The sequence below is a fragment of the Siphateles boraxobius genome, unplaced genomic scaffold (genome assembly GCF_051911475.1).
Source record: "Siphateles boraxobius isolate OS27281-9 unplaced genomic scaffold, OSU_SipBor_1 185, whole genome shotgun sequence".
Classification (NCBI taxonomy): Eukaryota; Metazoa; Chordata; class Actinopteri; order Cypriniformes; family Leuciscidae; genus Siphateles; species Siphateles boraxobius.
Window position 1 is genome coordinate 245,001 of NW_027508794.1, and position 12,465 is coordinate 257,465.

At 35.4% G+C, this 12,465-nt stretch overlaps 2 protein-coding genes across 4 annotated transcripts in view; one reads left to right on the top strand and one right to left on the bottom strand.

The window, feature by feature from the left end:
* Nucleotides 1-9,920, bottom strand: part of LOC143741294 (zinc transporter ZIP11-like) — a 163,965-nt gene extending 154,045 nt beyond the window's left edge. For 2 of the 3 annotated variants that reach the window (XM_077233726.1, XM_077233725.1), the window contains exons 1-3: nt 3,535-3,618; nt 2,730-2,842; nt 317-355 (exon numbers count right to left, since the gene is read on the bottom strand). In XM_077233726.1, coding sequence (XP_077089841.1) covers nt 317-355; nt 2,730-2,842; nt 3,535-3,601 — 219 coding nt within the window. In that variant the 5' untranslated portion in view covers nt 3,602-3,618. Of the gene's footprint in view, nt 1-316; nt 356-2,729; nt 2,843-3,534; nt 3,619-9,901 lie in introns of those variants that run through there. The other variant, XM_077233727.1, reaches the window with a different exon arrangement.
* On the top strand, nt 7,451-8,579 carry LOC143741296 (somatostatin receptor type 2). Its single transcript, XM_077233728.1, has one exon. The coding sequence runs from the start codon at nt 7,451-7,453 to the stop codon at nt 8,474-8,476; it is 1,026 nt and encodes a 341-aa protein (XP_077089843.1). The 3' UTR covers nt 8,477-8,579.
* Nucleotides 9,921-12,465: the final 2,545 nt, after the last annotated feature.

Here is a 12,465-nt window from a genome sequence, read left to right on the forward strand (position 1 = left end):
TAAGAGTTCTGCAAACCTGATGTTGCATTAGATATTCAGGATAATCAAAACCAGACAGTGTAATTAACTCTGGGTCACAGATAAATAACATCTATTCTTTTCTAAGCCTCACTGACAGTTTTCACTGACAGTAGAGAAGAAAACATGCCCCTTCCTGCCCTTACCAGCGAATGTCAAATATCTGCTTTATTCTGAACAGGAAAAAAAGAGATGTGTGATGGTGACACCAAAAGAATTTATGGCAAAAAGGTGAAGAAATGACGGACACATAAAGCAAAGAATGAAAGTAGAAAAATAAGATTTGCGGGTCTCTTACCCCTGCCGCAAATCCCAGACTGCCATCCAAGATCCGCTTCTGAAGAGGAAAGAAAAAAGATACATTGAAAAAAAAACATTTTTTTTTTAATTTACAGTAAAGAAACAGCAGCTTTACTTTACCGTAAAAAAAATGGTTAAAAACAATTATTAAAACAAGGTGTTGACGAGAGAAACACATGATGAATGAAGTTCATCAGAAACAGCTTTTTCACAGGCTGACGTAAATACTAATATTTATTTAACTTCCAAAAACTGTACATCTAACAGTAGTTTACTGTAAAATAAAATTACATGAAATGTCCCGTTTGATCGATTACTTACTTACGTTTTCACTGTAAGTAGCAAGGTCACTTTTTTTATAGAAGCATTTGTACAGTCTTTTACTGTTAAAATTGCAATATTTCTTTTAAACAAAACTCAAATCACCACATTAGCACAGTTTGATTCAATGCTTTGACTCACCCTAAAAATAGAAGTCATTATTTATTTTTCACTATAGCGCTTTAAAATATACAGATACAAAGCAGCTTCCCAGTAATAAACAGGAAAAAAAGAGAATCATTGATGAAAACTTCATCAAATAAGAGTGTTAGTATTATATAAAAATATAATTATTATATAATAATTATAATAATATTTTGAATTATTTTTTATTTAATTTTTTAGTTTTAATGTTTGATTTGTATTAATTTAGTTTTGTGCTTCTGTAATTTTTTGTGCTTTTTTTAAATATTGTTATTTAGGTTTAATTTATTATTATTTCAGTTTTAGTTTGACTTATTTCCAGTAAATAATTTTAGTGCTTCAATTTGAACTTATTTCAGTTTATTGCCAAGACAACATTTCTCATTTTAATTTAGTTTGAGTTTTTCAACTAATATATTTATATTTTAATTTATTTCCACTTAATTTCAATTGACAGAAATAGTCTTAGTTAATGACAATAACACTGATTTTAGATTAACTCACCCTACACTCATAAAAAAATGTAAGCCTTTTTTAAATTGAACCGAATAATCCTTACAAAATTTTGATTGAATAACTGAACAATCCTTAATCGGTTATTCAAATTAAAATACATAAGGACTATTCAATTCAATTAGATGGAATTTTACTGTTAATTCAATTGCGTAAATCTAAAAATAAAAAAAGGCTTAAAAATATTTTTTGAGTTTAATGTTATAAAACACATTTGGCTTGAAGAAAAGTGGACTAAAATTATATGCCCTAGTGAAAAATAAACACACCAAAATGTGTTAGAAATACATTTATTTCATGCGAAGTATACCACAAATACATTTACACATTTATGGTCCTAATAAAAGTTTGTACTAAATGCATTTTAGTTATCTGGAAATAGTGCTGAAGTCCAACTAAAGATATACTTAAGTATATTTAATTGTGCTAAAGTGGAACTATTGCAAGTATACTTCAGGTACAAGTTAAATATCTCGCATGTAATGACTGATATTATACAGAGATACTATTAGTGATATTAGTGATTATTTACATCAGTAAGTCTTGATATGCCAGTAAAAATGTTAATGGGTTGGTACAATACTTAGTATGAAATAAATGTTTTGGTTTCTTTCACTAAGGTGCATAAAAGTGATCCGTACATTATTCAAAATACCTTCTTCTGTGTTCCACGAAAAAAAGAAAGTCATTTTCCAGACAGAAACATAGTGTCGGCCCAGATCCGGGCCACATCTGGTACATGTGGATATCATATTTGGGCCGGATCTGGGCCGACACTATGTTGCTGTCTGGGTCAGAATCAGATTGAGAACGACATGAGCACATGATGACAGAAATGTCATTTTTGAAATGAAAGCTTGTTTCTGCATGGCTCAATATTGCATTAAAGCAGTGGTCTGAAGAGACCCAGCTCACATTAAATATCTTGCATATAAAGACTGATATTATACAGAGATACTATTAGTGATTACTGATTATAATTAATTTAAACACATTTTAGGCTTAATATTAAGAAATGTGCATTGTGCAATAAAAAAGTACTCCAAATAAAATGTAAGTCTAATATTTACATCAGTAAGTCTCAGATTACATGCCAGTAAAAATGTTAATGGTTTGTACTATTCTTAGTATGAAATAAATGGGGGTTTTGTTTTCACTAAGGTGGAAAACAGTGATCCGTACATTATTCGAAAATACCTACTTCTGTGTTCCACGAAAGAAAGAAAGCCATTCCCCAGACAGAAACATAGTGTCGGCCCAGATCCGGGCCACATCTGGTACATGTGGATTCAACGCGTATCAGATGTGGGCCGGATCTGGGCCGACACTATGTTGCTGTCTGGGTCAGAATCAGATTGAGAACATCATGAGCATATGATGACAGAAATGTCATTTTTGAAATGAAAGCTTGTTTCTTTAGAGATCCAGCTCACCTGTCTGCCGGAGAACACGAAGACCAGAGCGGCTCCAGCTGCCGTGAGGGCCCAGGTGAACAGGGTCCCCAGCAGGGCCTGAACCACAGGACTGAAGCCTGGAAGCATGACGCCTGTGCAAACGAAAAACAGACAGGAGACGCAGATGCAGTTTATACATCACAGAGTTGGGTGTGTACAAAATCCTGTTTATCCAGGATTCCTGTAAGCACTGCAGATTAAAACAAGCCTTAACTAACTATTTGCATGTAGAATTAACGTTCACTTAATTACAAACTCAGTGAGACAATTGTGTGGTTATAATTACAATAAATATGGTCCTTGTTATGCATGTTACATGTAGTACTAACTATAAATTATGCATAATTACATGCAACTAGCCCTATAGTAAGTACATTACAAATATTACTCAGCACTTAAATGTATAATTACACTGTAACACGGACCTCTGAAAATAAAGTGTAAACAATACAATATATCTAGTCAGATGTGTAAACAGACTATTTCTGAGTGAGTACAGCACCTGTCATTATGCTCAAATCAACACCAAAGCATCGAAACAAACTGATTTTTTTTTTTTGATAACTGTTAAAACAACTATTAAACAATCTAGTGATGTGATAAAGTGAATGCAGTGCCGAATAAAGTGTATAAGCTACAGACCATCGTGAACTTCTAATGCATTTAAACGTTCAAACATTTCAAAAACAGAAAATAAACTAAGCTTTAGCCGAGTTTTGGTTCGTTTTCATTCATTCTTTGACATTTTTACCTCAGCATAGACTTGTTATTGAATAGTACTTACTGTTTACAGGCACCAACTGAGCCGCTTCACTTCCTGCTTCCCTGTACACGTGTCTGTGTTGCGGCATAAGCCCCGCCCCCCTCGAGCTCCTATTGGGTAATTCACACGCTACGGAGTTTTAAAGTGGCCACGTCAACTAGTCATCAGATGAAGTTTGCATAGGCAGAGACAGCTGTTCATTTATTTTGGAAATGCCCTTTTTTTTACTTTGGCAAAATGTACTTAAATGGACTCATTGTTGGAAATGGAAAAATTTTAATTACTGTGGAAAGATGTTATAGGTATTATTGTAAACTCCAAAGATAAACACTTATTTTTTATTTTATTTTTTTATTTTTTATGGCTAAATTTCACATTCATAAATGCTAATTTTCATTGTTTTATTGCATTTAAAAATGACTTGACGCATAATATTGAGTATAATTTTACCCTCAAAGAAACAAAAAGCTATTCGAATTATTCAAGCATCTACACTCTTTAAAATATTAATACTATCATTAATACTGTTTATACGTCCCCCTAGCATTTGAAATGTATTGTATTGTATTCTATTTCTATTGTTTGTTTTGAGATTTCTTCAATACATTTTTTTAATAAAAAATAAATAAAATTGAAGTTTGAATAGGTTGATTTAAAAAAAAAATCTTTAGTTGCTGTACTTTTGCCTCAAAGCAAGATTGTTCTGGAAGAATTTTGAAAATTATATTGGGAGAAAATTGTGATTTAGCCTTTTGTAAAAAATAAAATAAAAAAAAATTAATACAAAATCAGTGAAAACATATCATAAAGAACTTATTTTTTGTATATGCTTTATTTGAACATTCCGCTTACAGTGTGAAACAACAAAATTAGAACACAACAATAAGAATAACAAAAATATAAAATAAAATAAATAAGGATTTCTGTAATAAAACACTTCATAGCACAAAACAAAAACAGAACTAGACAGTGAAATAAACAAGAATTGGGAAAAAAGATACAGAAAAGTGAATTAAATTAACTATTAAAAATTGAGTGCATGTGCTATGATATTTTAATGTTGCTTTATATCCAGACAACCTGAGTTTGAACCCCTTTCATATCATTTTCCAATCCCTTCAATGATAAAATTATAAAATATTTTATATATATATCTATTGCAGCATAATCCAATCACTTATCACTAGTCCTTTTTTTGTCATGTGTGTGCTTTAATTATTATTAGTTCCTTTATATTTGCTGTTATAACTCTCCTTTTATCTTTCATCTCTGCTCTCATTTATTTGATCCAATTTTCTTTCTTGATAACGATTGGCTTTCTTAGAAAAGCACTGGTTATGTATCCTGCACTGCTTCACATCACATTTCTTTTTATCTTTTCTTTTATGGTGAGCCGATTTTTGTTTCCTTCATGACAATGTGATTGATTTACCATATATGAACTTCTCATGTTGATCTTTAAGAAGGTCTGTGAAATAGGGTTTGAAGTTTTTTGAAATATTAAAATGACAGAGCATGAACTGTGTTTTTTTATTGAGACAAAATACTTTGAATAAATTGGATTCCTCTAATAGTTGAAATTGTTGTGGATTTTCAGCAGCTCATAAACAAATTTGTGAAACTCAAGGTAAAATGCAAGATGGCAAATAAAGCATCACTTTACAGGTGATTCAATACGGCAAAGTGCATTTGAGTGTTTGTAATTCAGAGCTATGATAAACCATAAGAAATGAGATCAAAGAAGAGAGATGAAAGATAAAAGCGGGGTAATTTCAGAATCACTGAAAAACAGAAATAATGGACATAATTAAAGAACATATTTCGACTTTAAAATACTGCTTTTATTTGTAGGTTGAATTATCATTTACTTAAAGGGATAGTTCACCCAAAAATGATAATGATCCCATAATTTACTCTCCTTCAAGCCATACTGTATGTATATGACCTTCTTCTTTCAGCCAAACACAATCGGAGTTATATAACTATAAAAAATATCCTGGCTCTTCCAAGCTTTATACTTTATGCCTTTATTAACCCCTGGAGTCGTACGGATTTTTTGGGCTTCAAAATCTCAGGTACCATTCACTCCCATTATAAAGCTTGGACAATTTTTAATACAACTCTGATTGTGTTCGGCAGTAAGAGGAAAGTAATTTACACCTAGGATGGCTTGAGGGTTATTAAATTATACAATCATTTTCATTTTTGGGCGAACTCACCCTTTAATACTAAGCTCATATTGAGTATTTAATCACTGTACAATCTCTTCCATTTTTATGTTATAATACAGTATATCTACATGCATTAGAGACTCATTAAGTTTGGAGTGAGTGAAACACTTACAATTAACCATATCCTAAACTATGCTTTAATTTGATAACTGTTAAAACAATCCATCAAGTGATATTAAAAAGCAAATGCAGTGATATTTAATAAGATGCTGTATTTAAATACCTAATTTTCATTAATATTTCACAAATACATTTCATTCATTAATTTTTACTGCATTTTACAAAATGCTGGTTTGCTTGTTTGGGTCTAATATGGACAAACCCAACCGTTGTTTAATTAAATTTCAAACCCAATGGTTGGGTCTGTACATATTTGACCCAAACATGAGTTGAAACAACCCAGCATTTTGTTGAATGTACCTCAGCATACACTGTTTTACTAATTAAAGAACACACATACAACAAAAGCATACAATACAAAGGAATAAAGATAAGAAACGAGAAACACACATTAAATGCTTTTGAATGAAAGGTTTCAGAATATTTCCAATCACGTCCTGGCTCTTCTTTACAATTCTTAGAAACTACAGCATGGTATTTGTAAAACCGGTATGTTCCTAGTTAAGAGATACAAGAAAACTGAAGCCCAGAACAGTGAAACCAAACGCTGGCCATGTAGATTTATTGGAGGGGACTGGATACCTGTCTTCAGAAACACAAAGTCACTTGAGGCCCCTTAAACCTCGACATAAGCTCAGCATGCCAATGGAAAGTTCCAAAATTGTAGGAATGATTCATGGAATCGGGAGTAGAATGACGTCCAAAACAATTAGCATATTGCATAATCTCTACTAAAACAGTGCTTGTGGTCAATGAGGTGAGTATATATGAGCCTAATCATTACCTCCCTCAGTTACTGTTTTCCCGCATTTCTTGGGAAGTTCACTGGTATTCCAACAATGCGTGTCAGAAGAGGAACAGGACTAAGGTGATCGCTCATTACTCTTGCCCTTTTATCTGCAAGCGCTTCCACACACTGAGGCCTTGTGTGCGTGATAGATGATTCACTGACCAACAAACAAAGACAATCAGCCAGAAACATAAACAGCAAAGGGGGGAAATGCAGCATATTCAAACAAGCAGAGGGTGACAGGCCAGATTCATCACTCATCCGATGAGGACGCATTTGTAAAGTGGGTGGCCCAGAGGAGAAGTTGGGGGTTGATCGGCTCGGATTGACCCCCCACTGAACTGCGAGGAAAGGGAGGAAGCATAGGGGTGGAGTGAAGGAGGAAAACGAGAGGGAGTGAACAAGGGAGTGTGAAAGATAGAGGCTGGATGGACCTTCTGACAAGAGTGTTTAGTTATGAAAACAAAAGTATTGTAACAGATGGCACCCTGGAAACCTCATAACAGCGGATTGGAACGAGCCGGCGCAGCTTATCGGAGTCGACGGATGACTTAGACACACACACACTTTGGGATATATAAGATCTCCACAGGAGGGTCTGACACCAACTAGAGTTTGGAGATATTTCAACAAATATCCTTCCAGGTTTTTTGGGGTGAATTGTGTTTTACCTCTGAAATTTCTTCGAAGATCAGTTCTTAAGATGGGAAAGTAAGCCTTCAAGGACAAGGTGGAGATCAAGAACTAATCCTGGTTCTTGTAATACGTTTGAACTACAAGGACTACAAGACCAAAAATGGAAACGGCAGTGCCTTTGGGAATGTTTTACGACAACGTGTCGGTTCTAGGTGCCGCGATAAACAATGTCTACATCCAGGAGGACTTCGATGCGTTCAGCGTCACCATGGCTGTGATGTACCTGGCAGTGTGCATTGTGGGATTGGCCGGGAACTCGCTGGTTATAATCGCCATCCTAAAGCTGGACAAAATGTCTTCGGCGACCACCGTCTACATTTTCAACTTGGCTTTGGCGGATGGACTTTTCATGGTAGGACTCCCGTTTATCGCTATCCAAAACTTCCAAGACCAGTGGATCTTCGGAGATACCGTTTGCAAGCTGGTTATGGTTCTAGACGGCATTAATCAATTCACAAGCGTGTTCTGCTTGACGGTGATGAGTGTTGACCGTTACATGGCGCTGGTAGACCCGATGCGATTCGCTCGTTGGCGGACGCCACGACGGGCGAAGATCATCGCTGCATTAATGTGGTTTATCTCTCTATTTCCCGTGCTTCCAATGGCTATTAACTTTTCTGCTAACTACGGATTGTGCACCGTTGACCCTCACGTCGCATCTGACACCTGGTGGTTGACCTTTCTTAGCTACACGTTTGTATTAGGCTTTGCTTTGCCCTTCACCGTGATGATTGTGTTTTACACGGCACTGTTAGTGACTCTGAGGAACGCCAGAACGCAAACGTCTTCTTCGGAGAGTCACAGGCTGGAGAAACAGGTTACTAAGATGGTGGTGGCGGTTGTTTTGGTGTTTGGCGTTTGCTGGCTGCCGTTCTACGTCGTCAACTTTTGCTCTCTGCACCGAACGGATCTGGCGCTGGACTTCACTCGTGGCTTTGAGTTTGTGGTGCTGCTGTCGTATTCGTGGAGCTGCGCCAATCCAATCCTGTACGCATGTCTGTCGGAAACTTTTCGAAGGCATTTCCACGCCCTCCTCTGTACCCATAAGAGCTCGCCGACGCACTGTGACCGAGACACCGAAGGCTACGTCCTGCGCGACACCAACGCGCAAGGCGTGTTAGCTTAGAGTTTTAAAGTCGCCCTGTGGTGAAAATCCAGCTTTAAATGTTGATTATATGTCTATGTGGTGTTTTTAATATGCTTTAAGAAAAAACATGTCTAAATTCAGAAGTCGGCACCATTGCTGAGTATTTTCTCCTTAAAGGAGCAGTTCACTTTTTAAAAAACTTTTGCTGATAATTTACTCACCCCCATGTCATCCAAGATGTCCCTGTCTTTCTTTCTTTAGTCGAAAAGAAATTAAGGTTTTTGATGAAAACATTCTAGGATTTTTCTCCATATAATGGACTTCATTGGGTACCAAACGGCCCAAGGTCCAAATGACAGTTTCAGTGCAGCTTCAAATGGCTTTAAACGACACCAGATGATGCATAAGGGTCTTATCTTGCGAAACGAGCGGTGATTTCAAAAATAAATAAAAACGTTTAAGTTTTATAAGCACAAAGGCTCGCCTTGCTCTGTTTTGTGATGCATGTTCGTGACTCTCCTGTTCGAACTCGTTCATCAAAATGAACGAATTCTTTTCGAGTCATTTCGTTCATTCAACAAACGAAATGACTCGAAAAAAGATTTGTTCATTTTGATGAACGAGTTCGAACAGGAGAGTCACGAACGTGCATCACAGAACAGAGCAAGGCGAGCATTTGTGCTTAAAAAACTTAAACTTTTTTATTTATTTTTGAAATGACCGCTCGTTTCGCAAGATAAGACCCTTATGCATCATCTGGTGTCGTTTAAAGCCATTTGAAGCTGCACTGAAACTGTCATTTGGACCCTGGACCATTTGGTACCCAATGAAGTCCATTATATGGAGAAAAATCCTAGCATGTTTTCATCAAAAACCTTAATTTCTTTTCGACTACATCTTCGATGACACGGGGGTGAGTAAATTATCAGCAAACGTTTTTTAAAAAGTGAACTACTCCTTTAAAACTGCAGTGAACCAAAGACAGTCAAAAACATGGTTTGAAATCGCTGGTGTTTCTGACGTCACAAACTACCTTGAAACCAATCAAGTAAACCTGTCATTAACTGCGAACTAGCAGGGGAGTCTCCAGAGATGCCAGGATATTTATATGTTGATATGAAAAATCGGGTAGATTTAGCAATGTAGCGCATGTATGATGTGTATTACGATGTTATGATGAACTATACCTATGCCTTTCTCCACTGACGTTCTGTTTTGTTCAAAGCGTTTCTGATGATTGTTAGAAGGCAGACTGAGATGGTTAACGGGAGGATAGTTTGTGTAACATAGCTTTCCTGTAGAACTGAGAACTGTTAAGAATGTAAAATGTGTACCTTGAAATGCAATGTAAGTCGCGTTGGATAAAAGCGTCTGCCAAATGCATAAATGTAAATGTAATCATTAGCACCATATTATTAGCTGTCTGATTACATAGTCAAGCAAAAGGCTAATCATATTATTTACCGTTATGTGTCCGACGTTGTAAAGAGCGATATTATTGTGCAGCGTTTACCTCAGCAAGTTAGCCGAGTGAATCTCTGAGTGGAGGCGGGGCTAATTAGCATATTCATAGTTCGGCGTACATATTAAATGAAGCAAGGGTTTTAAGTTTTTTTTTTTCACAGGAAAAAACGTTTAAATATGTAATTTTGGTGATCAAAAATGAGGTTTAGGGATAAAATTATCGACTACAGGGGGACTTTAAATATGTTGCAATAAATTCCAACATAAATCCAACATGTTTACTTTGTAAATAGACAATCCTTAATTGCTTTCTGCGCCACCTTTTTGTAGTGCAATTCAAAGTATGAGCCAGTGAGATTTGCCTTTGCTTCTGTGCGATTAAGAAAAATACATGAGCAGACTGAGGCATGATAAGTGGAAGCACAAAAGCAAAGTTGACGTGGTTGGTTTCCATGCAAAGGACAACATTTCCAAGTAGTAAGGATGATTTTGCAATTTCTGCCCTCCTGTAGAAGTGCTGTCCAATTGATTGGGGTTTTCTGGATGATGTCATGGTTGTCATGGCATCCAGCTTGGACCAAATATTTGAGGATTTTTGTGTGACTGTTGCTAAATGACACATGAATAAGGAATGTGTTTGTGAATTTGTTTGAAAGCAGTTGATATATTGATGCTAATAGCCAACACTGCCATGGTTTAAGTGACCATATTGCTCAAATAAATTTAATTATTAATAACACGTGGCCATACATATACATACATACACAGGGTAATGTTTTTATTATTTTTATTTTTATATATGTGTTGTTACCATTTTTGGAGATATTTGTTAAAAATATTTTTCTTGACCAAGAAACCAAAAGCAATTATTATAATTTTTTTCTTTTTTACTTTTTAATAATATATTCTGAATGTATTGTAATATATTATGAATATTATAAATCATAAGTCATTTACCCTTGTTTTATCACAACATTTTAAGCTTATGCTTTTACGCCAATATTTTACTTTATTGCATGTATATAATATTTGCATTTAATCATCCAGAACATGTTTCTTTTTATATTCCTGTCTACATGTGTAAATTATCATTGTTCATAAACATTAAAATGTGCAGATAATGACAGAGTGTGTAATTATCTTTGTTCATGTAAGGATACTGCATTATTTAAACGTTTATGAAGCAATTTTTTCAGATTAAACTTTAAAGAGAAACAAACTTGCATTCAATTCGAGCCATTTCTGCTCTGAAATGTATAACCACTTGGATTTTGCAGAGAAAAATGACTCGTTCATATACAATTTTGACTGAGGTTGGTATTAATATTAATATCTTGGCAGAGTTGAGGGCTTTGAACTGAGAAATGCGTTGAGAAAGCGTCTCACAACACTTCTTTGGCTCACATCTGTTATAAACGTGTTGTTTTTGCAGCAGTTTTATAGGCAGCCAAGGTGCAATGCAAGCCTATAACATACCTTTCCTTATTCCCTGGCTAATCTAGAAGCATAAGACTTTACTCATCAAAACAAGGGTATGACCACACATACTCGCACTCATTCTTGTCCATCATCATGTGAAAAAAAACTAAACTAAAATGCATGAGACAGACTTGGTGGGAGACAGTATGCTTAGATTAGAACACTTAAAATGCTTCATTCCCATGTACAAATGTAGGAAAATATTATCCCATGACTCCATGATGAATATGTTTTCCTAACGATTGTCAAAAATGTATACCTCTGACATAAAACAGATGGAGTAAGCTTATCAAATCTTCCAAAAAAATGATTTAGATACAAAATTAGAAGGTTAGGAATTGCTCTCACGCACATTATGTACCAAAAACAATTTTAAATAACATTTCTCCAGAGGTTATGAGATCACATCCCTCATTACTCCGATAAGCATCTGTTCTGTCACACGTGTCTAAATAGAAAATTACTTATTTTCATTATTCAGAATCAGCACATCATTGAGCAAAAATATTCTAAACGAATAATAAATATAATATATAACATAAATAAATATAAATATTATATATAAAAACATCTTGGCTGAGGAAGCTTATGCACTGTAACTCAATTTAAATGCATATTGCCATGAAAAAATCTATAATTTAATTCACAGTCCTGGTTTTTGGTTGTTCTTGTCTAGAAACCTTGCTTTAACCCTGCAATTATCCGTCACGTTGACAGTGCAACACACACATTTAAACAGCCAAACTGTCCGCCAGTTCAGCTGTCTCTTTTATATCCCTGATGACCCAGCTTTGGCTTTGTGCCGTAGAAAGCAGTCTTTATCAGTAGCTATCACTGTGCCTATAAACTGACAAAAGCTTTTAATTGGACCCTTGGGCGTCACATGTTCGGTCTAGGCCTATAATGTATAGGTTTGAAACATCAGGCACATAAGGAAGAGGTTAACTCAATTCAAGGCAGTGAGGCTGTTGGGGCTTAAAGGGCAATTCGTTTAAAGTGTTAGTTCACTCAAAAATGCGTCGTGTCAGAGGTCACTCTTCAACCAGAACTATAGACTCACCTACGGCTGTTACCGGAAGCCAGTG

What these genes read in the sequence shown, in the direction of transcription:
- LOC143741296 (XM_077233728.1), top strand. Translation starts at nt 7,451, where the DNA reads ATGGAAACGGCAGTGCCTTTGGGAATGTTTTACGACAACGTGTCGGTT.